The sequence below is a fragment of the Dermacentor albipictus genome, chromosome 7, assembly GCF_038994185.2.
Source record: "Dermacentor albipictus isolate Rhodes 1998 colony chromosome 7, USDA_Dalb.pri_finalv2, whole genome shotgun sequence".
In the NCBI taxonomy this organism is placed as follows: domain Eukaryota; kingdom Metazoa; phylum Arthropoda; class Arachnida; order Ixodida; family Ixodidae; genus Dermacentor; species Dermacentor albipictus.
Window position 1 is genome coordinate 61056406 of NC_091827.1, and position 27558 is coordinate 61083963.

At 46.5% G+C, this 27558-nt stretch overlaps 1 protein-coding gene across 6 annotated transcripts in view; it reads right to left on the minus strand.

Annotated features, from left to right (window-relative positions):
• Nucleotides 1-3409: 3409 nt before the first annotated feature.
• Nucleotides 3410-27558, minus strand: part of LOC135904722 (uncharacterized) — a 60386-nt gene continuing 36237 nt past the window's right edge. For 4 of the 6 annotated variants that reach the window (XM_070522297.1, XM_065435655.1, XM_065435652.1 and 1 more), the window contains 2 exons: nucleotides 24236-24598; nucleotides 3410-3871 (listed from right to left, as the gene is read on the minus strand). In XM_070522297.1, coding sequence (XP_070378398.1) covers nucleotides 3812-3871; nucleotides 24236-24598 — 423 coding nt within the window. In that variant the 3' untranslated portion in view covers nucleotides 3410-3811. Of the gene's footprint in view, nucleotides 3872-7631; nucleotides 10108-24235; nucleotides 24599-27558 lie in introns of those variants that run through there. The other 2 variants (XR_010565189.1, XR_010565190.1) reach the window with 2 other exon arrangements.

Below are 27558 nucleotides of genomic sequence, written 5' to 3' on the forward strand. Positions count from 1 at the left end.
CCATGCACGTTCGCTCCAATGATAATATAGTAAGCTACTAGCCACAATAAAATTTTAAGTGGAAAGGTCGAGGCAAGTCAAAAGAAACCTCAAATGATGTGAGTGAAAAAGCTCTAGTAACGACACTTTAGGTGTGTGTGGGGGTGAGGGGGCATAGGCTTCGGCACTGGTGGGGGCAAAACAGCGGAGGCGGAAAACACCGGAATGGGCTCGTGCCTCCCCCCCCCCTTCTTGTCGGCGCCTATGGTCCTGTGTATGTGTATTCCCTTCAGACTTTCCATTCATTCTTCTTATGCAAGAACTCTTGTCCTAAAGGATAACCTTGTGGACCAATAAATATCCAGACATGCATGTTGTCTGGGGCAACGGCAAAGTAAAAGCGAAGACTGCCTTCCAGTTGACTTAGCTCCCTGCCTTTCCTCTGTCTCTCTCTCTCTCTGTACTGTCTGTTTAACATCCCAAAGCAAGCTGTAGATTTTGATAGATGCAGTAATGGAGGGCTGCAGGTAAATATTAAGTGCCTGCATGGGCTTCTTTAATGTTAATTTAAATGTAAGCACACATGTGGAAGTGTTCTAGCATTCCGCCACCATCGGAATTGCGGACACTGCTGCAGGGAACCAGACCCGTGACCTCGTGCTCAACAGCACTACAGTATGGCCGGAGAACAAGCACAGCGTGTTTGGTTTGATTGACAAACCATGTACAACTTATAGTAATTAAAAAAGTAAAATCTTTATAGAGACCTGCAATTCACTGCGTGCTACACACGTGCTGAAAGAAGACCCTGGACCTTATAAACATAGCGACAACTGCTGGCAGCACCTCATAGTTTGTGCCAAGAGAAAATGATCTAAACTACATGCACCTAATTCACCGAGCTACATTAAGCAGCCATGCGACATTAGGCAGGAAATCCACTAGTTCAATCTCTCTTATGGTTAAGCCATTCCCTCATTGCCTTACTTTACCATTTGTGAGAACAGGCATGGCCTGCTAGCTGTTCCTGGCCCACACCTGGAGTCGTGCTGAGCTTACTGTCCGATCACACAGCTCAGTGGCGAGATCAATGCATTTTGCTACATTTTGAAGATTCTAGTTGGGGAGGGGGGGTCTTAGCACAGCTATCATCAAGGCACCTTTTTATGTTGGGTGAGGTGAGCTTACACACTTGAGAAAGAAGAAAGACTTCTTTCAATGTTAACTGCATCCTACAAAATGCTATGGTTCACATAGTATATTTGCATGGCCTTTTGCGTCCCCTTTATGCAATACCATTCTCTTACAGTGGCTTGCCATTTTAACAGATGTTTACATTATGCAAGTGATTCTATACTGCTATGTGCTACGAAAGCACAAAATTACTGGAACACAGTGAAAAAGATGATGGGAAAGCCACAGCGAATGGCTATTGATTGTAGGCACAGATATCCTTCACAGTTGGAATCAAGTCAACGCTGTCAGTACGCAACACTGTGGCAAAAAAGCAAAAAAAAAGTTAAGGAATAAAGAAAAGACGATTGGAAGCACTAGATAATTTATGCATTGTGACGCTAAAATGAAATGAATTAGTAACCGCACGAATGGACAATGTTCAGATTCCTGATGGGCAGCTCTACACGAGCCAGCCAGACATTTACGCTTCTCAGAACAGTCACATTGCCGAGTTGCAATTGTCAGTCTAAGCCGCACGCCTGGTTCTTTACGCGTTTTACGAGGGCTCCCTGTCAATTATTGCCCTCATCGGCATAAAGGGCTTCCTTCATGCTCATTGGCAGGGCTACTTACCTGTGTGAGCGAAACACAATGTAGAATGTATGCAAACATTATCTATTGGAGCCCTTGTCAATCTCTGATAATGGCAGCCGTGCATCTCGGACACCTTTGTTGTGGCAGCCGTGAAAAAGTGGCACTTTTTCCTGAAGGCTGGAACATTGAAAGCGACAGCAAGTTTTTGTGCTATGCTGAAGCTCCTCGAATGGGGCTATAATAATACACGGGGGCAAAATGTTGTCGCGACGCAGTACGCCAAGCCGCTACAGCACATGAGAAACAGTGCCTTGACCAGGCGTCTCACAGCAACCAGCACATCTCTAGCAGTAGTACAGGTGAACAGTAAGGAACGTGCCCCGTAACACAAATGTGTGCCCTTTGCATCAGCATCTTTGTTCCAACCTCCAACCAGCAATCACCAGCTGTAAAAATGGGTGATAGGGTCAAAGAAAAAGCCGTTTGCTTTAAAAAAATGAAAGCCATGTCTAGCATGAAAATATGCCTTTATGTGCACACATTTTTGTAGTGTACAATGTCATTTAAGTCAGTATTGTAGGGACTACTGCAATTTGGTCACCTAATGAACGCATTTATCCTATTTTCTTGAAATGTTCACCCTCGCTGGACACTTCGTGTGCAGAGCATTGTTTACCTACTCAAAGGTGGTGACACAAAGACACGTTTTTGTCAAACGACTACACGTGAAGTCAAAATTAGGTCTTTTCTCCTTTGAATATCCTATTCGGATTAAGGTACTCAGACTAGATATGTTGCAAAATTACAAGAACTAGCCAGACAAGGTTAATGGTGTCGATTCAAACGAGCAACAGGGTAATCTCAATGTTGGTAGTGGTAGGCCTTAGACACTGGGCACGAAGACTTACTGTGGTGCCACCTGTTGTTAGTACCAGTGACATGTAGATTTAAACCACATACCAGAGTATCGACTTTAGCACCGCCACATGCTTGGTTCTGCATCCTAGGGGCATGCAATGTTGCCCATATTCAGCAAGTCTCTAGCAGGAACAATTTTTTTTTTTCAATTTGAGTGTTTGTGTACGTCATGAAAAAACATTTTCTGTTCTTCCAAACAGATTTCCCACACTTTGCATGCAACCTGCGTGGAGTCTATTTCAAAGAATTAGCAAGGTGTACTCTCCAGCTTCTACGGAAGCTGAATGGCAGTTGCGGCCAATCCTACGTAGGCCAGGCCAAGCCTAGGCATAATAATTGGGGAGCATGCCAACAACGTAAAACAGAAGTGTGGCAGCAACCTCGCCTAGTTCAAGGAAGTGACAGACAAGGAAGTGACAGACATCGTGAGGCGCAACCAGCGCCCATGCATTGTTAGCTAAAGTATTCAAACAGAAATTTCTCGTCAGAATGTGCGTTGAGAGCCAAATTTCCTTGTGTCACTGCCATATCTGCTTCGTTACTCAGTTACAATGGTGAAATGACAATAGTTGGACAACCGTGCCCCTTTCATGGAAGTGCAATGGCCAGTGGTGCTGGTACCTAAATATAGCAACAGTTCATTTCTGCAGCGGCACTGATCGTGCGACTCGACTGGAAAAGTGCACACATTGGTGTTTATCAATAGGAGAGGCTTACCATTTAAAGACATGTGACACCAAGATACAAGTTGCATATATTTTATTGCCCAGTTATGGCAAAAAATATTCCCCGTGAAGACTATCATCAGAATCACAAGGACCGAACTTTGCTCGATGCTAGCTTCTGGGCTAGCCATACAAGCCACATCTACTCACAAATTTACACTTTGTGTCCAGTTTTCCAGCAGCAGTTCCAACAAGAGCTTGAAGAAACTTCATAAACTTCTACACTGTGGTTATCTTTTGCTCCACATGTCAGTTCCCAGCATTGCATAGGTGTGACCGAAATGCTAAGAAAAACGCCATACACTTTCCTACTTGTTCCTTCTGGACACTTTGTTACTTCGAGCACAAACGTGCACATCAAGTTACAATTTCAAATAACTTTGGTCCTTAGGTGGTTCACGTGACCACTGCTGATGTCATTATTTATCTGTACAGTCTGTCATTTGGCTGTGGAGCTGCAGCTGATCCTTGCCCTGTACCTGCACATATGAACAAAGTTGAAGAATAGTAGGGTGAAGAATAAGCATGTCGAGATATCCGTGCACACACATGCTAAAAAAGATACTCATTTTAAATAATAAAGGGCCACTGAAACACTTTTCAAATACTGTAAGACAGCATTCTCAATCTGCAGACAACACTGCTGTCAAAATTCAAGCCCAATATTGCTCTGCCGCAGGCAAAAGAGAACCAACAATCTAGCAATACAAGCAGACTGCTCTCTCCTGAACGTTTCAGGGCTACTGCTTTTTCTGACACCCTATGTGGTGCCAACGATGACATTATACATGAAATGCAACGGCCCATGGACACAAGCCATTGGGCAATCACGACCATGAATTCAGAATTAGAAAACAAGAAAGTGGTAGCTGTGAAAGCATTCCTCCCACGCAGTCACCATTCCTCTCGCGGCTTGCAAGATTACAAAGGTTAGTAAACATACACTTTAGAACACTCCTTTTCTTATTGAAACATTCCTTTGCCTCTTAGCCTGTTAAGCATAAATTTTAGCTTCTCTAAGATTAAGCCATACCTCTTGAGCAAAGCAAGCTATGTAGTCTAGACATCTCGCTAGAAGCACCACAAGGACTGCCCTCCATCTTCTTAATACTCTTCTCTCTTTCTCCTATCAAGCGATTAGCAGATTTTTTGGCATATTCATGCTTTACCTACATTATGCATCACTGTAAGCAAGAAAAATCTAGCTAGTAAAGGCACATCATCAGCCCATTGCACCAGGGACAGTGGTATTAAACAAACACGGCTCCAGCATGCTGACAAACAAAGCTGCCTCCAGTCTGCCCAGCAAAGCACCATGAACTGCTTCGATTGCTTGCATGAAACAGCACGCTACCTTTGAGACCCCATGAGTTAACAGCTTCTTGTTCCAAAAATGGGGCACACATGCCGAGTACATAAAGCAGGCCGTAGTTGGTGGACAACTTATATTGCCTATTTCAGTTCCTATCATGCATAAAACAAGGCTTAAAGCGACAGACAACTGCTCAGAACATGAATCAACACTGCTAATGGAATCATTCCCTATCGTAGTGGCTAAAACGAGGCATGTTTTTCTCATTACACCTGGATTTATATTTTTAATTCATCACTAAAAGTTGAAAAAAATGACCTTTGGCACCCCCCATGGCAAAAGTATGAAGCTACGCAAGAGGTCTGCCATGTGACATTCTACTAGTGTATGCAGTTCCTGGTCTTTGTGTTAGTATTGAAATGCAGTATACTTTTTATTATTATAAGTTTTTCCTCACTTACAATGTGCAGATAAGCCTCCCTTTGTAGTGAGCATAAAAGTGGCGCTGCCTTCGCCTTCGTTTCGGATCAGTTGGCTTGGCTTGTCTACTGACAGAACGACGACAACGGGAGCCAGCCAGCCATGACATAGGCATGTACTTGGGAAAAAATGCGGTACTAATATAAGAAATGTCTGTACAACAACTAGAACTTAATGCACCAGCTTTTTATTTTCAAAAGTGGTTGGAAAGGTCAAGACGTAGGTGGTTAACCACAGTTACACGCACTCCTGCGAAAGCAGAACGACGGGTGGCTTTCACAATTTGCGAGGTGGGCTAATGACATCGCTCTCACTTCTCAGCATTGCTGGAGGAGGGACTCTTACTTTTCTAGAGGCGGCTCAGATAAAAAAAATTCTGCTTACTAAAAATTCCCGTGCTTTTGGAAGTAACCGCTGCAGATGTGAACACTACCGAGGATGACTTTGTGTTGCGCCATAAAAAACAGTGTTGTGTGTGAAGTCCTTAAAAATTGGTCCCTTTAAGTGCCTGTTTTGAGCACCTAAAGCCCGCTTCTGGCTTCCTCAAAATCAGGTCTCAGTCACGACATTTTCTACATATAGCTTTCTTGCACTGAAACTATGTACAGATCCACTAAACATTTATACCATTAAGTGTCAGAGGGCTCCAGGTTTTTCTAATTTACTAGAATACTTGTTTCTAAGAATCAGTTCCAGTTTTGCTACCCAGGGGGTGAACGCCCATAACTATGGCATCACAATACATTAGGTCTCTCCGTTTCAGCGATCGCTGTGGCTATCACAGGCAAGTGCAGCCGGTAGAAATGTGCACCATACAGTTTACATTTTTATCAACAAAATCACGGCTAGCCTTATATCTACATGTCAGCAACTTTTGCCCGGTGTCATGTTGAGATAATGTGTACATTAAAGAACTTTGGGTGGTGAACGTTAACCCAGAGCTTTCCATACGGGAAGCTTCATAATCAAATTGTGGTTTTAACATGCAAAACCACAGAATTTAATTTTCTCTTTGAAGATAAGTGCAGCATTTCAAAGGCAACTTTGTAATTAGGTGCATCTGGCAAGTGTTTACAAACCTCCATACTTGCCGAGTGTCATGCTTGCAGGGGGCGTGAAATGTGCGGTAGTTTCTCAGAAATGCATTTCAGTACTCTTTCAAAGGGACCGACAACCAATACTTATTGTACCCATTTTTCCTAGTGCAATGGAAAGCTTACCATTCAAAATGTCTAATCATGAACGGGTAATGCTGAGAATGCCGTGGAACATATCAGAATTTTTCAGTCTGCTGTAACGACGTAGTCATTCACTGGAAGCATGCTGAAAACAGCGATAAGTCAGCGCGACAGAAATTACAAGCTGGCACTGGTGGGAGGCAGACAACAAGTGTGGCCGTAGCTGTGAGAAAGTAGTTTACGAAGCCGATGTTCCTGCAATTCACATTTTCCAAAGTGTTAAATTATTTCCACAATAATAGCTACGTGTTTTTGTGGCTTCCTGTCCAGCTGCTTTGGTCATTAACCAGTCAAGAGTGATTTTTTAGCCAAGTCAATTTAAGCTCTCAAAAGTGAAAGGGCGCTTTTACATTTGAGGGGCAATTCAGCATGTTGCAGTAGCCACGAGTATGCTTATATTGTAGTGCTGGCACCCGTTTACAGCATAACTAGTTTACAGCATTTCGTATCTCGCAGGGAGACCACACAACTTTGGGTACTTATTCGCAAGCTCATGTGTGTATGATAGCATGCATGGTGGGACACCTGTGCCCTTCGTTAGCATGGACTTTCTTCATAATATTCACAGAATAGATCGCAAGTGTCTACTAATATAGGAACCGCAAACTTAAGCAATAAGTGTGCGGTACATCATAACAGCCATGCAGCTTGCATACAGTTACCTCATACACTACACCCCTAGTGATTACATGCAGCTGTACTTAGAGTCTCTGTGTGGAGCACAGAATGAGCTGCACGGCGAACTAACCCCGGAAGTGATTGTTTGACCGTGATTTCACCGGCAGCACGCGCCACTTCCTGGTTTCTGTGATTTTCTTTGCAAAATTGAAATCACAATTCCCGCTTAAATTGTGAACAGTGTACTGGATCCTATCACTATGAGCTACGGTAATTTCTTTACCATCATTGTCTCACAACACATTCTGGCCAGTTGCGAGTCCCTTTAAAGAATTCAGCACCCTCAGAAGATTCTCTGTCGTGAAGACAGATGCTTCAGTATTGAAGCAGCTGTCTGCTCCAATACTGAAGCAGCTGTCTGAAGCAATCCTGTAATAGAATGTGGCAGCTCACCAGCCGACTGTCTGAAAAAGGCAAACAGCGATTTCACAGGGCCACCTTAGGCCTTCTGTCCAAAGGAGGGAGAAATTTGCAGTGTGTAACACAAGAAAAAAAGAAAAAAGCAAATTAGGTTTACAGAAGGGCACTCACTTGACATGCTAAAGAAGGTACTTTATCAATGCCACTGTGAATTAGTAGTCGGGAGTGCAGCCTTGTATGCTTCAATTGAGGTGGTCACTCGATCTGCAGCCAGAATGCTGAAGTCCTTTTAAGAAGACGAGGTGTGCTTTCTTCCACGAAAATCAATCATCGCCTGTTGTTATTAAAGGCTCCTATTGCTGTCTCTGTGATCTCATGTGTCGGCTGCGAAGCTCAACTATGAATAGCATGAAGAACATGCCGCTTCGGACACGTATGCACGAAGGCAATATGGCCAAGCACTCCTGAAATTCTTCTCCGTGCCTGGATGGTAGTGGCGGTTTTCTTGAAGATACTTGGGTGTCCCAATCACGATGGATGAAGAAACACAGGTTGTCCTTGCCAATCTTTCTTGAAGTCGTTTGGCTTCTCATAAGAACACAACAGTAATCTTGCCAGTTTGACATGCAAGAAGTTTATATTACTGTCAATTTATTGTGGCACACACATTCTCAAATGACTTCATGACCATCCATCAGCTTTCTTTCTAGAAAGTTGATCCAAGTGTTTGTGTAGAGCATGATAAAGAGACAGAGTCGCCAACCTGCAAGGGGTGCAGCACCGCATGCCATCTCACATTTGAAAAATGCAATGCTGGTTTTGAGGGGCATTGTTCATGATACTCGCAACACAAAGGCCCACCTTCTCAGCCGCTTTCAGCACTTCCATTGTCAAGGAAAAAAGTTCATTGCTTTTCAAGCATATAGTAAAAAAATGTCCGACATAGGAAGGCATTTAGAAGCCTCTCGCAACAAAACATGGCAAATGACTTGGGGGGACTGTGGAGTGATTCTAAAAACCAGTCAACAGGGTCAAAAAGGTTGTCGTGTTTGTGGCCAGCCCATTGATAATGTGGTGGATGAAGGTCTTGTTATGCACCAAGATCCTGAAATTAATCACGCAGACTTTCGTTTGTCAGTGCCGTCTTTCATCAGTGAAGTGACTCCAACTTCACTCCCACAGTGGCCAACATGTCTGTACCATTGAGGGGGCTCGGCTCTTGCATGCTTACAGGCCCTCCCAAAATAGCGAATTCGGCCTCTCCATGGAAGCTGTAGACTTGGTTCATAATAGACACGGCAGTCTCGTCACCATGAGCAGCAGCGTCGAGCACCCTCATAAAACAGTCAATGTCATTGTTATTTTCATAAAAGTGAGCTCGCTCTTCGGCTTCATCGAGTTTACACTGCAGCGTTTGTAGCTCCCCTCTAAGAAGGGCGATCGTTGCTTGAAGGCGGCGCGTTGGGCTGGTCTCATCCTTAACGGACGGACTTTCGTCGCAGTTTTCAACCACTGGTTCAGATTGACGAGGCGTTATGGCGCCTTCGTGACGGTCAAGCATTGTGTCGTTTTGACTGGCTATCCGCTTGCCTGCTCCACGAGCGCGCTTAACGTTCTCCGTTCCCTTTGGTCGCGGCCGCTTCTTTCGAGCACGAGTGCCTCTGACGACAGCTTTCTTGCTCGTGCAGCTCACGACCTCCTCCTCTACAGAGGGGGTCGTGGTGCAGCTTGGATGAGCGGGGAACACAGTTGGCACAGCGGTCGGCAGCAGCAGCCTGAGCTTGTTGGTCGCCCTGTAGTCTTGCTCCGTGAAATGCAGGGAGCACACCAGCGATTTGTCGCTCGGCACCCACTTCGTGGTTTTCCCGCCGGGTCCCTCCCCGAAAATGTTTCGCAGCCACACTTGCCGGCGTTCCGCGTCGCACGGAAACTCGTGGTAGCCGAGGTTGCGGTCCTTCCTGAAGCTCGACTCGCACGTCGGGACAACACAGCTGCGCGGCATTGTGCTGCACGCACCTAGTCGGCGCGCAACAGCGACGGCACACACGTCAAGAGTAATGGGCGGGATCTGTGTCCCCTGAAGCTGCGGCGACCAATTGTAAAGACCGCCTCCACGCTCTCACCAATTTGCGCGTTTTCACAGTATCACGGCACTCCCCCGAGCATCCTTCGAGGCTTGGAGTACAGAAGCACATCAAGCGCGCTAATCCACTGTGGATATCCGACCGAGGCTACGATCCAATCACACATGGCCGGAGTTGCGCTCACCCTGCCGAGCGTCCGAGTGGGTTGGTTGCGTCCTAGTCATAGAATAAAGAACTATTTTTCTTTCTTAATTGCGTTGACTGGTGAGTACACTTTAACAAAAACCTTGCTCTAACTGAGGCCCTCACTGCGTTACAGACAACCATTATCAGCGTTTGGCTTGGCTCCCTTCGGCTTCATAACGGCGCCCGTGAGGGCGACAAATTTTCGAGGTGTTTCTGTGTCGTGGTTAGTTTCTGTTTCGCTGCCGTTGTAATTTGGTTTGGCCGGTCTAGTAGTTCGTGTGAAAACGGTCTTCGCGTGTGATTGTAATCTTGTAATGTTCTAGAGTTGTGGACACTGGAATGTGCTATTGGTCGTGTGGGAAGTTACTCGTTTTATGGTGGTGTGGTTCAAGTGAATGCCTTCGCCGCTTTCGCAAGTGGAGTTTCGCAAGTGTATTACTGTGTCGCAGCGTCCTCCGAAAAGGAGCAAGCATTATTGGCGGCGAGGAGTTACGGAGTCGCCCTCTATCGGAAGCGCCTCGATGCCGTAGTATGAGGGATCACGTGACGCGCTCCTCATAGGTTTTGCTGTCAGCGCTCACTGAAAACACCACGCGCGAGCTCTCCCTGACATTTCTGTAAGTACTTTCGAAACGAGAGAAGTTTCTTACTGTCTAAATAATAATCTTGGGCAAGCTGAAAGCACACAATCGTTTACAGCCGCTATCTCTTTACCGAATACGTACAGTGAACGCCACTGCGCGCGGTCGCCGCGATGAAGTCTCCCGAACCGGCTTCTTGCGTGAAAGGTAGGTAAACGCCGAGAGCAAACAATATGAAATATGTTCTTATAGTGTTTGTATAACTAAATGGAGCGTAATAGAATGAAGCCTCAATGCAGCGATCGCGCAGATTCGCAGCGACCGACTGCGCGTCTGCATGCTTGTCCGCGCACTGTTTCGCTTTCTCCGCGCGCGCGTTTTCGCACCGTGCCATGAACTTTAGGCCGCAGAATATGAGCATTTGACAGTATACAGGCAACCATTGTTGCGTGGGCGCTATCAGAGTTGTTCAAAAATAATTTCATTGTAGAGACTTCGACGCCTACGGGGACTGTGATGTGCCGTCGCGACGATGCAATCTTTTTTTTTTCTTCTAAATTCTTTGACCTTTCAATACTATTTTTCGAGTTGCGTCGCACTGTATGTTTATTGGCGTTCTCAGCGTGCTCTTTTTTTGTAATCCAGTGCATTAATTCATAACACAAACATGACTATATGCTATGCATTCTTTAAATGTGCTTCTCACCGCTGCCTTTCCACTCCACTGAACTTGGCAGTCTCTATAGTATCGACAAGTTCATAGACCAAACCGTCATGACATTAGTCGGGCAGCGGACTCAGGCGAGCGTCTCAGTGCGCGTTTTGAGAACATCGCAGACCGGGCGCCGTAGCAGAAATCTTCCTCGCGTCTGTGCTTACTGCATACCCGAGTTGTAGCCGATGACTGCCGGTTTTATGTTTCGCGAGCCAAGCTTCACACAGCTTCTTGTCCTGCGGCTACGTGTGAATAAGGCCGACACCGGACTCCGTCACGTGCGTCCGGCCCTGCGGCACCGAGCAGTAGCCTACCATGTTGCGCGCCTTCAAAGGCAGCCACTACCTATTGTAGTGCTTTCAAGCGTTGTAAAGGAGACACTCGAAGCGGGAAAATTTCGCCACTAAATGAAAACCGCAGCGTACGAGGGAATTTAAACTCGTTTTCAGCTCGCTTCGGCGCGCCCGAAGCAGCCGACGCGGCCGCTATGTCCACGTGATCCCTCCTAGCACGTCACGCCGACGGTGGCGCCAGCTTTTCCAGTGGTGGAGCTCGAGGCCAATAACCAGGCGTTCTGTGTTATAACCTCGCCTAGGCGCCGTAAATCTCCAGGAGTGTTGGCCATTGCACTCTGGAAGCCTGCGCGACCTTTGAATCCGTGCGTGCGCCAGCTCTGGAAATAAGTGGTGAAAGCTGTGCCATGTTGTTTTTGTTTGGCACGCCTGTTTTGTTTACGAACTATATGTGCTATTGTCAGATATAGAGTTACACTTCTTTTTATACAAGGACGCGTTGCACAGTGACGTACCAAGTACTTCTAGAGGGGGAGGGGGAAGGGGGCAAACACAAAGGAACCCAAAAAAATGATCTCAATTTGCATTTACCTCTTGCAACTATATAAAATCTCAAGATGATACAGGGACGAAAGGCATTGAGTGCCCCACAGTGGTCCCAGATCCCGCCCAGTAGCAGCAAGACAGCGCACATGAAAAATGCACATTTGCCACAAAGAATGTGAATTCAACAGAGGAATGCATTTGCTGTTTAAGTCTACAGCATAAATGTATCTCTAGTTTAAGTGATAGTGTTGTTGAGGTTATAAGCAACAACGTAGAATCAACACAAATTACTTACAATATATTTAAATGATTTGCCATCTCGGCACTGCGTCAGTCTATAGATGTCCAGCAAATCTGTTGAAAACTACCACTGCAACTGCTGAGGGGGTATGCAATGCTTTAGTGATTTATACCCCTCCCCCCCTCACCCCACTCATTTCCCCCTAGATTTGATATCTGTTAGGTTCAGAGTTCTTCCAGGGCAACGGGATAATTTCTTTCTTTTTTTCGCAAAGAACATTCATAAAGCTCCAGATAGCTTACATGCTTAATTTACTAAAAATGTCATATTTAGTCCTCTATATCTTTGAAGTTTACTTATGTATGCCCACATCGTGCCCTTCACTTTCGCCAAATGTAAACAAAATATCTTTTTTGGTTTACCGAGGACATCACTGAAACTAAGACGGAAACTGCTATGATGCCTGAAAACGGAAAGAAAAACGATGGCTCATTCATTATTTGCAGCACTTCTAACTGGACCAGAAATGTAATAATTTTGTCACACGTTGCAGTTAACATGTCCCCACTCCCCTTTGCACAAACGTAGACCTGTTGTAAACTACAGCTATGTCTCGACACTGGGAAGCATAGCTGGTAGTAGCAATATCACATGCTCTAACAATTGAATAAGACATTTTTTACAAAGGCTGTGTTTGAACCAACCATATCTAGCTTCACACATACAGTTTCCATAGTGTACTAACAATTTTCGCTAAATTTGGTCTTGGCGGCTTTTACAGTTCTGCCACGGCAGCGGACTCGATTGGTCCCTGCTCAAACACATCTGGAGTGCTTGCATACATAACTTATTGTGAAAGCCCTAATTACCCATCTATCATGAACTTCTCCTCCACGTCACCTATTAACTTGTCCTTACAGTCACCAAATATATTAAAGCTGCCTCCTGTAGTTCAGTGAGGACACCAGGCAAAACTAATACATCACGTAGTTTAGTAGAACTTGTTGTTGGGCGAGTTGGTAGATATTAGCGAACATTGTTTAACTGCGCGAACAAACGAACCACAACGACAGAGAGGGACAAGGACGGGCGCAGACTTGCAACTAAAGTTTATTCCACAAAGTACACATATAAGTACACAGCCGACATGCACCACTGCGCGTGCGCGAAAAAAAAAGATAAACAAAGGTAAAAGAAAAGTAAAACCTTGTATAAGCGAAACGCGACCTACCTACGCTCGTCAATAAACCTCATCTCACTGTGATGTAAATAAACTGAGGTGTCACTGACACATTGTTGCCCCTTCTTTCTGATGTGGTACGCCTCGAGTAGCTCTCTGGCTCGGCTATCTCGGCATCGGGGCGAGCTAGATAGCCGAGTACTCGAGGCGTACCACATCAGAAAGAAGGGGCAACAATGTGTCAGTGACACCTCAGTTTATTTACATCACAGTGAGATGAGGTTTATTGACGAGCGTAGGTAGGTCGCGTTTCGCTTATACAAGGTTTTACTTTTCTTTTACCTTTGTTTATCTTTTTTTTCGCGCACGCGCAGTGGTGCTTGTCGGCTGTGTACTTATATGTGTACTTTGTGGAATAAACTTTAGTTGCAAGTCTGCGCCCGTCCTTGTCCCTCTCTGTCGTTGTGGTTCGTTTGTTCGCGCAGTTAAACAATGTTCGCTAATACATCACGCCTGAAAAAGTAAAAAGACGAGGGCTCAATAATTATTCGTAAGATTTCTAAATAATCAAAAAAAATTAAAACTATGTGCCACATTGCACTCAATATGCTGCCTATTCCTTCAAGGTATAAAATATCTGAAATGCAGAGTTGTCTTGGGACACTTGGAAACCTAGCTAATGACAGTACTTAGCATGATACTTTCAAACACTTTCTTATAACTTTTTAATACTGTATTTGTTTAACAGATATTTACCATCGCACATAAACTTGGCGTATTGTTCTCCTTATGTTCACAAAATTTGACCTCAGTTGTCGCTGTACGGCAGTGCAGCCGTCCAAGTTTTACACCACTCCCAAGACAAACCAATAACACTATGGAGCACTTGCATACGTATCCAACCGGAAAATGCGCATTTAACCCGCCCATTTGGGAACATTGCCTGCACGTTATTCATACCGTGCCCCTAGTTCTCCCTTAGATATAAACGAGATGCCTTGTTCAGCTCATCGAGGACACCGGAGAAACAAACTAAGAATCTCGTAATATCCCCTTCAGCCACGGCATGCACCTTTCTGAGCGCGACTTATATTTGCCCATTACTGTGTAGTGATTGCAACGAATAGACAACGAGCATTAACCTTTGAGTAAATGGAACATTCTGCTTTCTTAAAGTATACCCATTTCACTTCTGAGTGAAATGTATCGCTTCACATGACTGCTTTCATGAAGGCACTCCACTGTCTTTGATGGGACACTTGGAGTGGAGTGTTTTGGTAGTGTTGTGCCATTACCACAAGCCCGGATCCCGAATCTGCAAGATGCAGAATCTATCCTGCGAGCGCCATAATTCTCCCTTCACAAGTCAAGATGCTGCGCCTTCGTGCGGGAGAAGCCTCGGCGGAGCAGCGTGTTTTGACGTGTCCGCGTGTGCCCGACGGCCCGGCGCCGCACCTCCCTTGCCTGGAGGTCACCGCGCGCGCGAACTTTGAACCGAGTGGCCAGCGCGGTCGCTGGTTGGACCCCTCGGACGACCGTCGTGTGCTGACTTTGTATTGGGCCGTTTGAGTGACAATGGGCCTCGGGGATTATAAAAGCAGCGACACGCCGCTCGAAAACAGGATCCGCCGACCCCACCTGGAGAGAGGGTCGCTCCCGACTGGGGTGAGATGTGTAACGCGTTTTCGCCGGACGTCGTCGTGCGAGAACAGTCGCGTTTGTTGTGAGCACTCGGCCCCAGTGCCGACCCGTTCATGTCCTGTATGATAACCTGTATATAATGTATAAAGTCCCTTTTGTTATTCTCATCGACGCCAGGCTCGGAGTCTTCGCTACCAACGCTCTGTCACGAAACGGGTGACGAGCGCTACGGGACCACAAAGCCGTATTCGTGGTGCAGCGGTGCAAGTTCGTAACACTGGTGGCACCGGTTGGATGTCCGTAACACTGGATGGCAGCTACGGGATTGACCGGCATCAGCTACCTCGGCGCGGTGAGTGCCTGAAGTTTACCTCAAACACCAGACTTTCTCTGACACAGGTTATAGTAGCTTAGGGAAGGATTTGGTGTTGCATTGTGATAACCTTGTGTGTTTCAAGCCTAGTAAGAGTGTTTTGAAAACCAGGGGATGCTGAGGGGGTAAACAGGGCAGTGTGTGATATACTTGCATATGTCTTACTAGTAGTGTTATAGTAGCGTACGGCAGGTATATTCAAAAAGGGTAAACAGCAGGAGGACAGTGTGAACGATGGAGAAGTACAAGGTGAAGGAACTTCTCGAAATTTGTGAGGAGTTGGGCATTGAGTTGGGCTCAACCAAAAGAAAGAATGCGATCCTTGAGGTCATGAGGACTGGGGACGTAACGGCTGAGGAAGCCGCTGAGGCCTTGGCGGGTATCAATGAACGTCGGGAAAGGGAGGAGAAGGAACGTTGCGAGCAGGAAAGGAGAGAACAGCAACGTCGCGAGGAGGAAAGGAGAGAACAGCAACGTCGCGAGGAGGAGGAAAGGAGAGAACAGCAACGTCGCGAGGAGGAAAAGGAGGAAAGGAGAGAGATTCGTGAGCACGAGCTTAAAATGAAAGAGTTGGAGACCCGAAATAGCTCGCCAGCGCCTAGTCTCACTTCTAACGTTCCAAGAATACGCGATCAACTTCCACCCTTTGTCGTCGGAGAGGATATGGCCAAATACCTCGTGAAATTTGAGCACGTGTGCGAACGGAATAGCATTGAGCGATCCCTCTGGGCACAGAATCTGTTAGCGTTGCTTCCTGGGGAGGCATCAGACGTAATAACTTGCTTATCGAAAGAGGCGTTTGAGAGCTACAGTGATGTGAAGGAAGCGCTACTGCGGAAGTACAAATTGTCGCCCGAAGCTTTCCGGCAGAGGTTCCGGTATGCAAAAAAGGGTAAGGAGTCGAATGTTGACTTCGCGTTTCGTCTAAAAGCCGACCTGGTGGAATGGCTGAAGGGCGAAGAGGTTTTCGACGACCGCGACAAAATTGTCGAATGCATCGCGTTGGAGCAGTTCTACCGTTGCATTGATGAGGATGTCCGGCTCTGGCTGCAAGATAGGCTAAAGGATGTTAAGCTAAACAAGGCAGCAGAGTTAGCGGAAGAGTATTACACACGCCGCAGCTTGCACAGCAAGGCAGTGCGCGTAGAAAAAGCTGATAGGAGAGATTGGTTTTCCGGGAAGCCCGACGAACGGAAGCAAATCACGCGTCGCGAGTTTCGGGACGACGAATCCCTTACCAAAGAAACTGTAAGGGAAGGGCAGAATACATCTCAGAATGATGACGATGGTCCGAAACAGCGAAACGAAATGACGCGTTCTTTTGAAAAGCGAAAACCGTTAACCTGCTACAATTGCAAAAAGCAAGGGCACATCGCTGCAAGCTGCCCAGAGAGAATTGCTTTTGCAACGATACAGGAAACTCACAAGAACATACGTCTATTGGAGCCCTATGTGCAGGAAATTAAGGTAAACGGCAAGAAGTGCCGAGCACTGCGGGACTCTGCAGCAACTATGGACGTTGTTCACCCGTCTTTCGTCTCCTCTAGTGATTTTACGGGAGAGTGCGTTAGGATACGGCAAGTGGCCGAGAAGGAGAGTGTCTGTTTACCGATCGCAACGGTTATCATTGAAGGAGAGTTTGGAAAACTTAACACCGAAGCCGCTGTGTCAGCCGCCCTCCCGGAGCAATTTTCCTACCTCTTCTCAAATAGCTCGGAGCAGCTGCTGAGGGATCAGGGCAAATCATTCTTTGCCGACGTGGCGTACATGGCCCCCACGCGATCCAAAGCGCGCCCGCTGTCGAGGGAACTTGACTTAGCGTCGGTGAGCGAAAGGCGGTGCGGCACACGGACCGATCACGGTAACTTGAGTGGCGAGCAGTCACGGGAGAGGCAGAGCTCGGAGGCTGGCCTAGGCGAGCGGGTCCTGGAGGTGAGTGGGAGTGACGCGTGCAGTGCTAGCCGCGATAGAGACGCGACGCCGCAATTAGGCGACGCGGGCTCCACACTCGCTCCGGTTTCCGCCAGCTGGCAGGAGCAGGCTGCAGTTGAAAGGGAAACTCGGATTCGCGAACAACAGGAAGATTGTTCACTAGCCGATCTGAGGAAGAGCGTCAAACGGGGAGTGAAAAAAAAGGAGGTTTCATTTGGCAAGGAATCTGGCTTATTGTACCGCCGCTACACGGATAAGCAGGGTCGCAAATATAAGCAGCTTCGGATTCCGCGAAAATATCGCCGGGAAAAATGAATGACCTCATTTGCTTCCTCAGAAGTATGTTTTCGGTCCAAGTGATTTCAAGGGGACCATTCTATTTGTAATTATTATTGCTGATTAATAATTGTTTCTATTTTGTTGAGTTGTTGATTTGAAAACTGATTGTTTGAGCCTTGTGTGCTAGATCGTACACCTGCCTCTTGTTGCAGCGGGAGCAAAAAGAGGGATAGCAATTTAGTTAGGTTGATTTGAATTATGGCCTTGTCTGGTGTTTGACGGGAGACAGAGGGCACTTGTTCGTGTTGGGTGTTGCCTTTTGCCGGTCGGTTTTGCAAGCTGCAGAACGACCAAGCGGGACCAGTGGCGAGAAGCAAGGTCTTAGGAACGACCCGAGCGGAGCTGGTCAAGGTGCCTTGGCGACGACGTGGTGAGCAGAGCTCCTGTCCTGGCGAGTCGGACCTGGGCACGTGAGGTTACCTGGCGTCCCGACACTGGACGTGAACTTGGACGAGCCTGACGAACGTGCGCGCCTGGCATCCGAGCCACGTGGAGGCAGCTCGTCTTCCCGGCGCCTTATCTGAGGGCGGGGATGCTGTTGTGCCATTACCACAAGCCCGGATCCCGAATCTGCAAGATGCAGAATCTATCCTGCGAGCGCCATAATTCTCCCTTCACAAGTCAAGATGCTGCGCCTTCGTGCGGGAGAAGCCTCGGCGGAGCAGCGTGTTTTGACGTGTCCGCGTGTGCCCGATGGCCCGGCGCCGCACCTCCCTTGCCTGGAGGTCACCGCGCGCGCGAACTTTGAACCGAGTGGCCAGCGCGGTCGCTGGTTGGACCCCTCGGACGACCGTCGTGTGCTGACTTTGTATTGGGCCGTTTGAGTGACAATGGGCCTCGGGGATTATAAAAGCAGCGACACGCCGCTCGAAAACAGGATCCGCCGACCCCACCTGGAGAGAGGGTCGCTCCCGACTGGGGTGAGATGTGTAACGCGTTTTCGCCGGACGTCGTCGTGCGAGAACAGTCGCGTTTGTTGTGAGCACTCGGCCCCAGTGCCGACCCGTTCATGTCCTGTATGATAACCTGTATATAATGTATAAAGTCCCTTTTGTTATTCTCATCGACGCCAGGCTCGGAGTCTTCGCTACCAACGCTCTGTCACGAAACGGGTGACGAGCGCTACGGGACCACAAAGCCGTATTCGTGGTGCAGCGGTGCAAGTTCGTAACAGTAGTAATTGCAAAAGCATGTTTCTTCCCTTGTAATAGTTAGGCCAAAAAGTTAACCTGCACATGTAATTGAAGCAGGTGATTCAATGTTAACAGACTTATATGGGCTAATTGGTTGCTGGGTTGATGGAACATGGTTATAACGGCGCGTTTTTGAGGACAGGACACAGAAAGAATGTACACAGTATGGTTGAAGTTCGGCGACTGTCCTGTGTGCACTCTTTCTGTGTCCTGTCCTCAAAAACATGTCGTTATAGCCATGACTCAATACATTTAATGAAAAAATGTAGCATTACTGACTGTACAATAAATGAATATTTAATGACTATTTAACTATGATGGGTCATTATAAAATGCAGAGTCATTCTCCCCCCTTGACTTGCTTTCTATATGGAGTGTCCAGCACCTTGGGATAAAATTATGTAAATTTCACAGATTTATCGGCAGTCAATCGTAATTCGTGACTGAAGGCATTTCACGAAAATATATGAAGAAAACAAGAGTGTTTAGTAATTATCTGCAACATTTGCATTTAAAGCACAAAATGGGAAGTTTCACAATGCATTGCGCCTAAAATTTTCTTATTTTCACAGAATTTCACGTGCGTATCTGATGTGTCATTTCGGGAGTCTAGGAAACACCCAGATTAGCGGCAGTATGACATTCTGGAACGTTTCAATGAATAACTTTCTACAAAGGCTGTAATGAACCTACACAGAATAAACATATATCGCTTGTCACTCGGAACATTGTTTCATACGTCGAAGAAACACCTTGCCCTGCATATTTTACCGAGGATACTGGGCAAAAACAACCAAATGCCATGCATAACACATAAAAATTGGGATAAAGCAACCAGTCAGTCACTGTTTCCAGAGTACATAAGCAACCTACACAGTATAGATTTTAGGTACACATCAGCAAAAAGTGGCTCTCATTTTTTCAAAATACTAAATATCTGCTATGTTTGCTCCTGCCGGGAAACAAGTAATAGTGGAGCTCTTATGTAGAAGAGCCTGAAAACGGAATCGTCAGCCAGATGTGACGCATGTCTTTAGAAAAAAAAAATTGAGTCACTGTTCTATTGGTATTGAAATGGCTCTGCGAGTTCGACCAAGTTAATTTTTACGAGCATATCTACAATAAGTCATGATTACACAATAAAATTCGACAGTTATGCCTGTAAGATATTTGATTAGATTTCTGATGGTGATAAGAAACTGGGACTGCAGCGCTGCTACGGACGGAGATTAAGTAGTTCCAGCGTTTGATAATCCAACGAAGTCAGGCCATAGGCACACCAGTCGTTGGGGACGGCTGATTACAATACTTTATCCGGACCTCCCCCTTCGCCCACAGACTCAATGTAACAACCTGATTGGGTTTTGGAATATGGATGTAGCCGTCCAGAAAAAACTGGGCATGATGCGAGCTGCTCAAGCTGATAGTTTATTAGAGTGGGAACTGCCCAGCGCCAGGTGTCGTCTACAGGACGTCCCGAGAAGGCACAAAAGATGGTCGTCGTTGTCCAAGCAGGGATATTACTAATATGGTCACTTTACTAAGAAAGAAAATGTAGTTCAGCTGTATTTTAATGGGCTTTCCAGTGTGCAGCCAGTTCCAGTGCCTGCTTTCAAAATTGGGGGGGCAAAGGAGGGCAAGTGCCCCTCTTTGCCAGCCTTCTGCACGACGATAAAAATCACTGCAGACCACGATTCTCCACACAGTGCACACATTGTTTTCTGTTAAGAAGGCGTGAACGTGGGCAAGTTGGTAATTCATTTCTAAATTGCTAAAGCACGTTACTGTCCTCATCGAACAAATAACTATGGTTTCTTGCACGTGCACCTTTATAACATTGATGGCAACATTATTTCTTTTATCTTGTTTATTTTAATACATATTGTAAGCCTTCATTAAATGCCAGTTAGAAGTAGCACCGTGTTTGTCTTACATGTTTTTTTTTTGTCTAAGCCCCATCAGTAGCAAGTTATAAGCATAGCAAGGTATAGCAAGTTAAAAAAATTTAAGCTACTGTGTCCATCCAACATGTTCAGGGGAAAAACCAGGGATTTTGAATAGTCTGGAAATACTCAGGGAATTCTACCAGGGAAAATGAGCAGTAATTTTGTTCAAAGGGAACGAAAGTCGCGGTAATGCTGGCACGAGTAACAGGAATCGTAACGAATTATCTTTCACGCCGTGTCGTCCGCTGGAGGAGTTGCCAGTGTACCGTCAACGACCGACTTTCCGGACACCTGATAATTTGGACGGCTTTGCGTCGCCACCGCGTCCCGCATAGAGTCAATGTATAAGAACGTCTGAAATTTCGGACGCGACAACTCTTCGCCGTCCGAATTTTCGGACTTTTTGCCGTGACCGCCGGTCCGAAACTGCGTTAATCAAAGCCACCACCATCGCCGCCATTTTGATTACCTTGCCGCCTCGAACCGGCGCTCTCGCAAGCAGATCTGCTGGCAGCCGTAGCCATCACCGCGGCAACGCTAGGCCGAGCTGCATCGACGTTCGCTATTAAGCTTCTTGCCGTTCTGTGGTGTGTTTTAAAGCGAAGATTTCTTTGTCTCTTTCGACTTTCCCTCTGCTGCTGCTGTGGGCTGCTGCTGTCGCGCACACCGCCTGGGGGGAGGGGGGTTCAGAGCGTGTATAAAGATGATAAGCGCGAGTAAGAGTGGAAAGGCGACGGGCGAAACTCGTTTTCACTCCACCGCGTCGAATGTGCAGAATTCCCTCTGGAGCTCCCTGGCATTCGTCACTTTAGCCGCTTGACAGCTGTAATTATCCGAGACTCCCCTCAGAAGCACTGCAGAAACTGCAGCGCTTCCCTTTCTATTAATTACGTGAGGCCAGAAGGAACGCAGATAGAACTGTAGAGAGAAGAAGGAGAGGGAGGAGGAGAAGAGGCAGTACCCATATACGAGTGGGGGGGGGGGGTGACATGAGAAGGCAAGGAAACCCCATGACAGCGGTGCGTGGGGAAACAGGACAGGCTTAAGTTCAAGGTATGGTACAGTACGTTGCTGCTATTTCTGAGAAATAAACGCCATGCAAATATGTCAAGCGGGCAACTTACGCAGGGCGTGCAGAAGCAGAGCCGCATTAATTAAAGCGCACGGCAGGGTCGAGAAGACACTACGGAAGCGGTCGACCGTCAAATCTAGACTTCTGTGCCCGCCACGTTAGCTTTGCGGCTATAGCATTGCTAGAGGCCGTGGATTTGATCCCAACCGCGGCAGCCGCATTTCGACATGGGACAAATAGAAAACGCACGAGCACTTAGATGTTGGGACACGTTAAAGAACATCACAGTGTCAAAATTAATCCGGAGTCCGCCACTGCGGCTTACCTCTTAATCTGAGTGTGATTTTGGCACGTACAGCCCAATAATCTAATTCCAGTTTATTACTTCTGCCGCAATGTGATGCGCCATGTGAGGAAATGACAGCGCTCAACCCTCTCGGAGGTTATAAAATATGGCGTACAACAACGCCTCAAGCAAACTCCTCTCCCTGTGTGTTCTGTATACTACGCAAACGGCAGTTATGCACGCAAGGTAACGTTTAACACCAACTCACCACTCTTCTGTTAGCCTAAGCGTTGAAGAAATTAAGCTTTAGCCGCTAATTATCGTCGATCAACGCATATCCAGCGCGGGAATCTTCCCTTACATCGATTCCCACCGTGTGTGGGATCTGCATATTTTTTTTTTCATTGAAAGAATTCGCAGCTGTTCGCAACGGCGCCCACTCCGCCTTTGTGGTCCTCGCGATTTGTTTCGAAGCTCGGAAAGCACAAAGCGTTGCATAATGCCGGTTCCCGAAAGTCAGCTTCGCCTCAGTACAGAAATATTACGCGGTGAAGCACGAGCGTGGTAAGGGGGCAATTGTAAAGGGCCAGAGCACGTATTCCTTAATTATACACGCGTGCACCTGCCATTTCCTGCCACAGGACGAGTACCGATATGCCTTTAGTATACTGGCTGGCCTTCCAACATTTTTCGGATGTGCCTGTGGCGATTTCAGCCCTTAAAGGGCCCCTCACCAGGCCTGGCCATTTTGAGCTGACAGGCGCCGTGCATACTATGTGCACTAACGATCGTGTCTGCTATTACATCGCTATGCGCCGCGGAAAGCGCTGCAATTTCAAACCGAATGCCGGCCTCTGCCCTTCTCCTCGCGGTCACCATGCTCCCAGTCGGAGAGCGGACGTAATTGCACATGTACGCCTACGTACACCCGTGAGCAAAAGTGAATGTGTGTATATATATGTCAGGCAGGGAGATACGATCTCTCCAATGCTATTCACAGCGTGTTTACAGGAGGTATTCAGAGACCTGGATTGGGAAGAAATGGGGGTAAAAGTTAATGGAGAATACCTTAGTAACTTGCGATTCGCTGATGATATTGCCTTGCTTAGTAACTCAGGGGACCAACTGCAATGCATGCTCACTGACCTGGAGAGGCAAAGTAGAAGAGTGGGTCTAAAAATTAATCTGCAGAAAACTAAAGTAATGTTTAACAGTCTCGGAAGAGAACAGCAGTTTACAATAGGCAGCGAGGCACTGGAAGTCGTAAGGGAATACATCTACTTAGGGCAGGTAGTGACTGCGGATCCGGATCATGAGACAGAAATAATCAGAAGAATAAGAATGGGCTGGGGTGCGTTTGGCAGGCATTCTCAGATCATGAACAGCAGGTTGCCATTATCCCTCAAGAGAAAAGTGTATAATAGCTGTGTCTTACCAGTACTCACCTACGGGGCAGAAACCTGGAGGCTTACGAAAAGGGTTCTACTCAAATTGAGGACGACGCAACGAGCTATGGAAAGAATGATAGGTGTAACGTTAAGGGATAAGAAAAGAGCAGATTGGGTGAGGGAAAAAACGCGAGTTAATGACATCTTATTTGAAATCAAGAAAAAGAAGTGGGCATGGGCAGGACATGTAATGAGGAGGGAAGATAACCGGTGGTCATTAAGGGTTACGGACTGGATTCCAAGGGAAGGGAAGCGTAGCAGGGGACGGCAGAAAGTTAGGTGGGCGCATGAGATTAAGAAGTTTGCAGGGACGGCATGGCCACAATTAGTACATGACCGGGGTTGTTGGAGAAATATGGGAGAGGCCTTTTCCCTGCAGTGGGCGTAACCAGGCTGATGATGATGAACCTTAAAAAGAAAACATATATTCAGTCACATTCCTGGTGCAGGAGGAGCTTGGAAAAGTGTGTAAAAGTTCATGTGCATCTATATGGCAATGCGCATGCAACTGTAGAAAAGTATCAATAACTAAATAAACAAGAGGACGAGAAATGTCTGTTGCGTACTCTAAAGTACCTTTCGAGGCAATTGATGTACCTTTTGTTTGATGATGTCGATAACAGAAAATGTGTCTCGTGGATAATCTTTTCTTATTTCGTATGTTGAATGCACAATGGAATGCCAACTCTAGAAGTGATGTCATCAGTGCTGTTACTCGCCTTTAAGAGCGTAATATGTTCAACAGCACTAGAACCATTGCAATTTGCTGCCGCTCTCGAGTGAGGACAGCCGTAAATGTGCTTGCTTGCCGCGTTGACCAGTAGATAAGTCTTGAGGAGTGGACGCTGCCAGTCGTCCTTGCCGAGGCTACCGCAGCGCATCTTGAAGTTGATCACCGGGAGTACGAACGTCCGGGCAGCGTCCAGGCACTGCCAGGGGGCCAGCAAGGAAGGCAGAAGTGCCGTGGCCCTCTGGATTGCGTGGTCAACGATGGCGATGTCGTCGGAGAGTATCCGGAAGCCGACCGGACGTCCCAGGAACTTCTCGGCTTCGAAGTCAGCCATGCAAGGGAATGATGATACCTACGACCGAAAACGAGCCATTGGTGTAGCCTGGGAGGGGGTGTCGATAACACCCCCCCCGTCCACGAAATTTTCTAACGAGACCTCCCCCCCCCCACCCTTTCTCACGGAACAGAAAGTTTCAGGAGGTGGGCTCCGTAAGAGCAACATAGATGAAAGGGAAAGTCCGAAGGAAGAGGAGGAGATAGTCATGTCACCGCACCTAGAACTTAAGTTTATCCAGTTTGCCCACAACCGCTATCGTGTCAGCGTTTCCTTGCCTTCTCACGTCACGTTTTTTGTATCCCCAACCCCTCACCCCTTGTATGGAAACTGCGAGCGAAGAATGCCAAGGCTGTTAATCACTCGTTTCGGGACTGCGTCGCTTCTACCCGTTCTCTGCCTCCTCTGCCCCCTCCTCTCTATCATCCTTTCTAGCTTCTATGTAGACTTGGGTATAGTAGAAAGCTAAGCGCTGCAATTTGCGGGGGGTCACGGTCCCGGATAATTACAGTTGTCAAGAGGCTAATGTGGCGATCGCCGCCCAGGGAGCTCCAGAGGGCATTGTGCATATTCGACGCGGTCCAAAGGGCCAAACGAGCTTCTCACGTCTTCTTTCCTCTCTTCCACGCTCCTTCCATGTACATACACGCCCTGAACCACCCCCAGAGCGGGCAATCTTTCGAGAGAGAGAGAAAAAAAAATCTAGTGCCCGCCCTCTCCCGTACGTAGCCGTCGCCGTACCATCCACTTGAATATCTGGCTGGAAAACAACGGTGATCTTCACTGTTACCTGGGCTGCAACAAGACTGGCCTGCAAACGAGAAGACGCACGGTACTGCGCTGTCTTGTTTTTTTGTATGGCCCCGTTTTTAGCGCTGTTCGTTTTTCCAAGTCATTTACCAGCTAGGTCATCGACATACATTATATAAATGCATCAATTCGTAAACGAAATTTAAGTTCCTTTATTATCATGTTTTTAAGATAGCATAAGGATGATAGCATAATGTGATGCGAAGTGTCTGCGAAATTTGCATCCTCGTTGGTAAAACATTCTTGTTTGTTCGGGGAGCGAGTTTGTCATCGCCTGGTGTACAACCTCCATATATATATATATATATATATATATATATATATATATATATATATATATATATACATATATATATGCCCATGAATTTGCATATGCATATGCATATGCATGCCCATGAATTTTGTACATGGCTCCTTTGGCCATTCATTGAACTTCACTGCAGTGCACTAACGTAACTCATTGAGTAACGCTTAAAAAAAATGGTATATCAGACGGTCAGCCGAAGTTGAAGAAACTTCCGTTACCTACTTCGAAATATTTTTTTTCTGGTAACATACGCTTTCACGGCACTTAGTCGTAGTTGCTGCGACTATGTGCCTTAAATGCCCATATTTTCAGGAGAGTATCCTCCTGACGTTGTTAAGTGAAAGTTGTTGAAATTCGGCCGCTCTTCTGAAATAGAATTTTAATAAAGCGCTGTTCAGTGAATTAGGCTAGTGCATTGCGGGCAAGTTTGACGGATGGCCGAAGAGTCGTTACAATACATAAAGGTTACAATACAAAAAGACTACGCGCACCTATATAAAAAGTTAATATAATCATCATCATCACCAGCATCATCATAAGCCTATTTTATGTCCACTGCAAAGACAAAGGCGCCTCCCTCCGATCTCCAATTACCCCTGTCCTGCGCCAACCGAATCCAACTAGCGCCTGCGAATTTCTTAATTTCATCACCCCACCTAGTATTCTGCCGTCCTCGACTGCGCTTCCCTTCTTTTGGCACTCATTCTGCAACCATAATGGTCCACCGGTTATCTAACCTACGCATTACATGACTTGCCCAGCTCCATTTCTTTCTCTTAATGACAATTAGAATGTCGGCTATCCCTGTTTGCTCTCTGATCCACACCGTTCTCTTCCTATCTCTTAACGTTACGCCTAACATTCTTCTTTCTATCGCTCTTTTCGCCATCCTTAATTTATTTTCGAGCTTTGTCAGTCTCCAGGTTTCTGCCCCATGTGTCAGCACCGGTAGAATGCACTGATTGTACACCTTTCTTTTTAATGATAATGGTTAGCTTCCAGTCAGGCTCTGACAATGTCTGCCGAATGCGCTCCAACCCATTTTTATTCTTCTGTAAATTTTCTTCTAATGATCAGGGTCTCCTGTGAGTAATTGACCTAGGTAAACGTACACCTTCACAGATTCTAGAGGCTTACTGGCAATCCTGAACTCTTGTCTTGTGCTTATTAATCTTCATCCCCACTCTTATACTCTCTTTGTTCAGGTCCTCAATCATTTGTTGTAACTCGTCCCCAGTGTTGCTGAACAGGACAATGTCATCTGCAAATCTAAGGTTGCTGAGATATTCGCCGTTGATCCTTACTCCTAAGCCTTCTCATTTTAATAGCTTAAATACTTCCTCCAAGCACGCAGTGAATAGCATTGGAGAGATTGTGTCTCCTTGTCTGACCACTTTCTGTATAGGTGTCTTCCTATTTTTCTTGTAGAGAATTAAGGTAGCTGTGGAATCTCTGTAGTTACATTCCAATATATTTACGTAAGCTTCCTGTGCTCCTTGCTTATACAATGCCTCTATGACTGCTGGTGTCTCGACTGAATCAGATACCTTTTTGTAATATATGAAAGCCATACAGAGAGGCTGATTGTACTCTGCGGATTTCTCGATTACCTGATTGATGAGATGAATGTGATCCATTGTAGTGTATCTCTTCTTGAAACCTCCGTGTTTCCTTGGTTGACTAAAGTCCAGTGTCGCTCTTACTCTGTTGCAGATTATCTTGGCGAATATTTTATGTAATGTTGGAAGTAAGCTAATGGGTTTATAATTTTTCAACTCATTAACGTATCCCTATTTGTGGATTAATATAATGTTGACATTCTTCCAGTTCCCTGGGACCAATGAAGTCGATAGGCAGATTG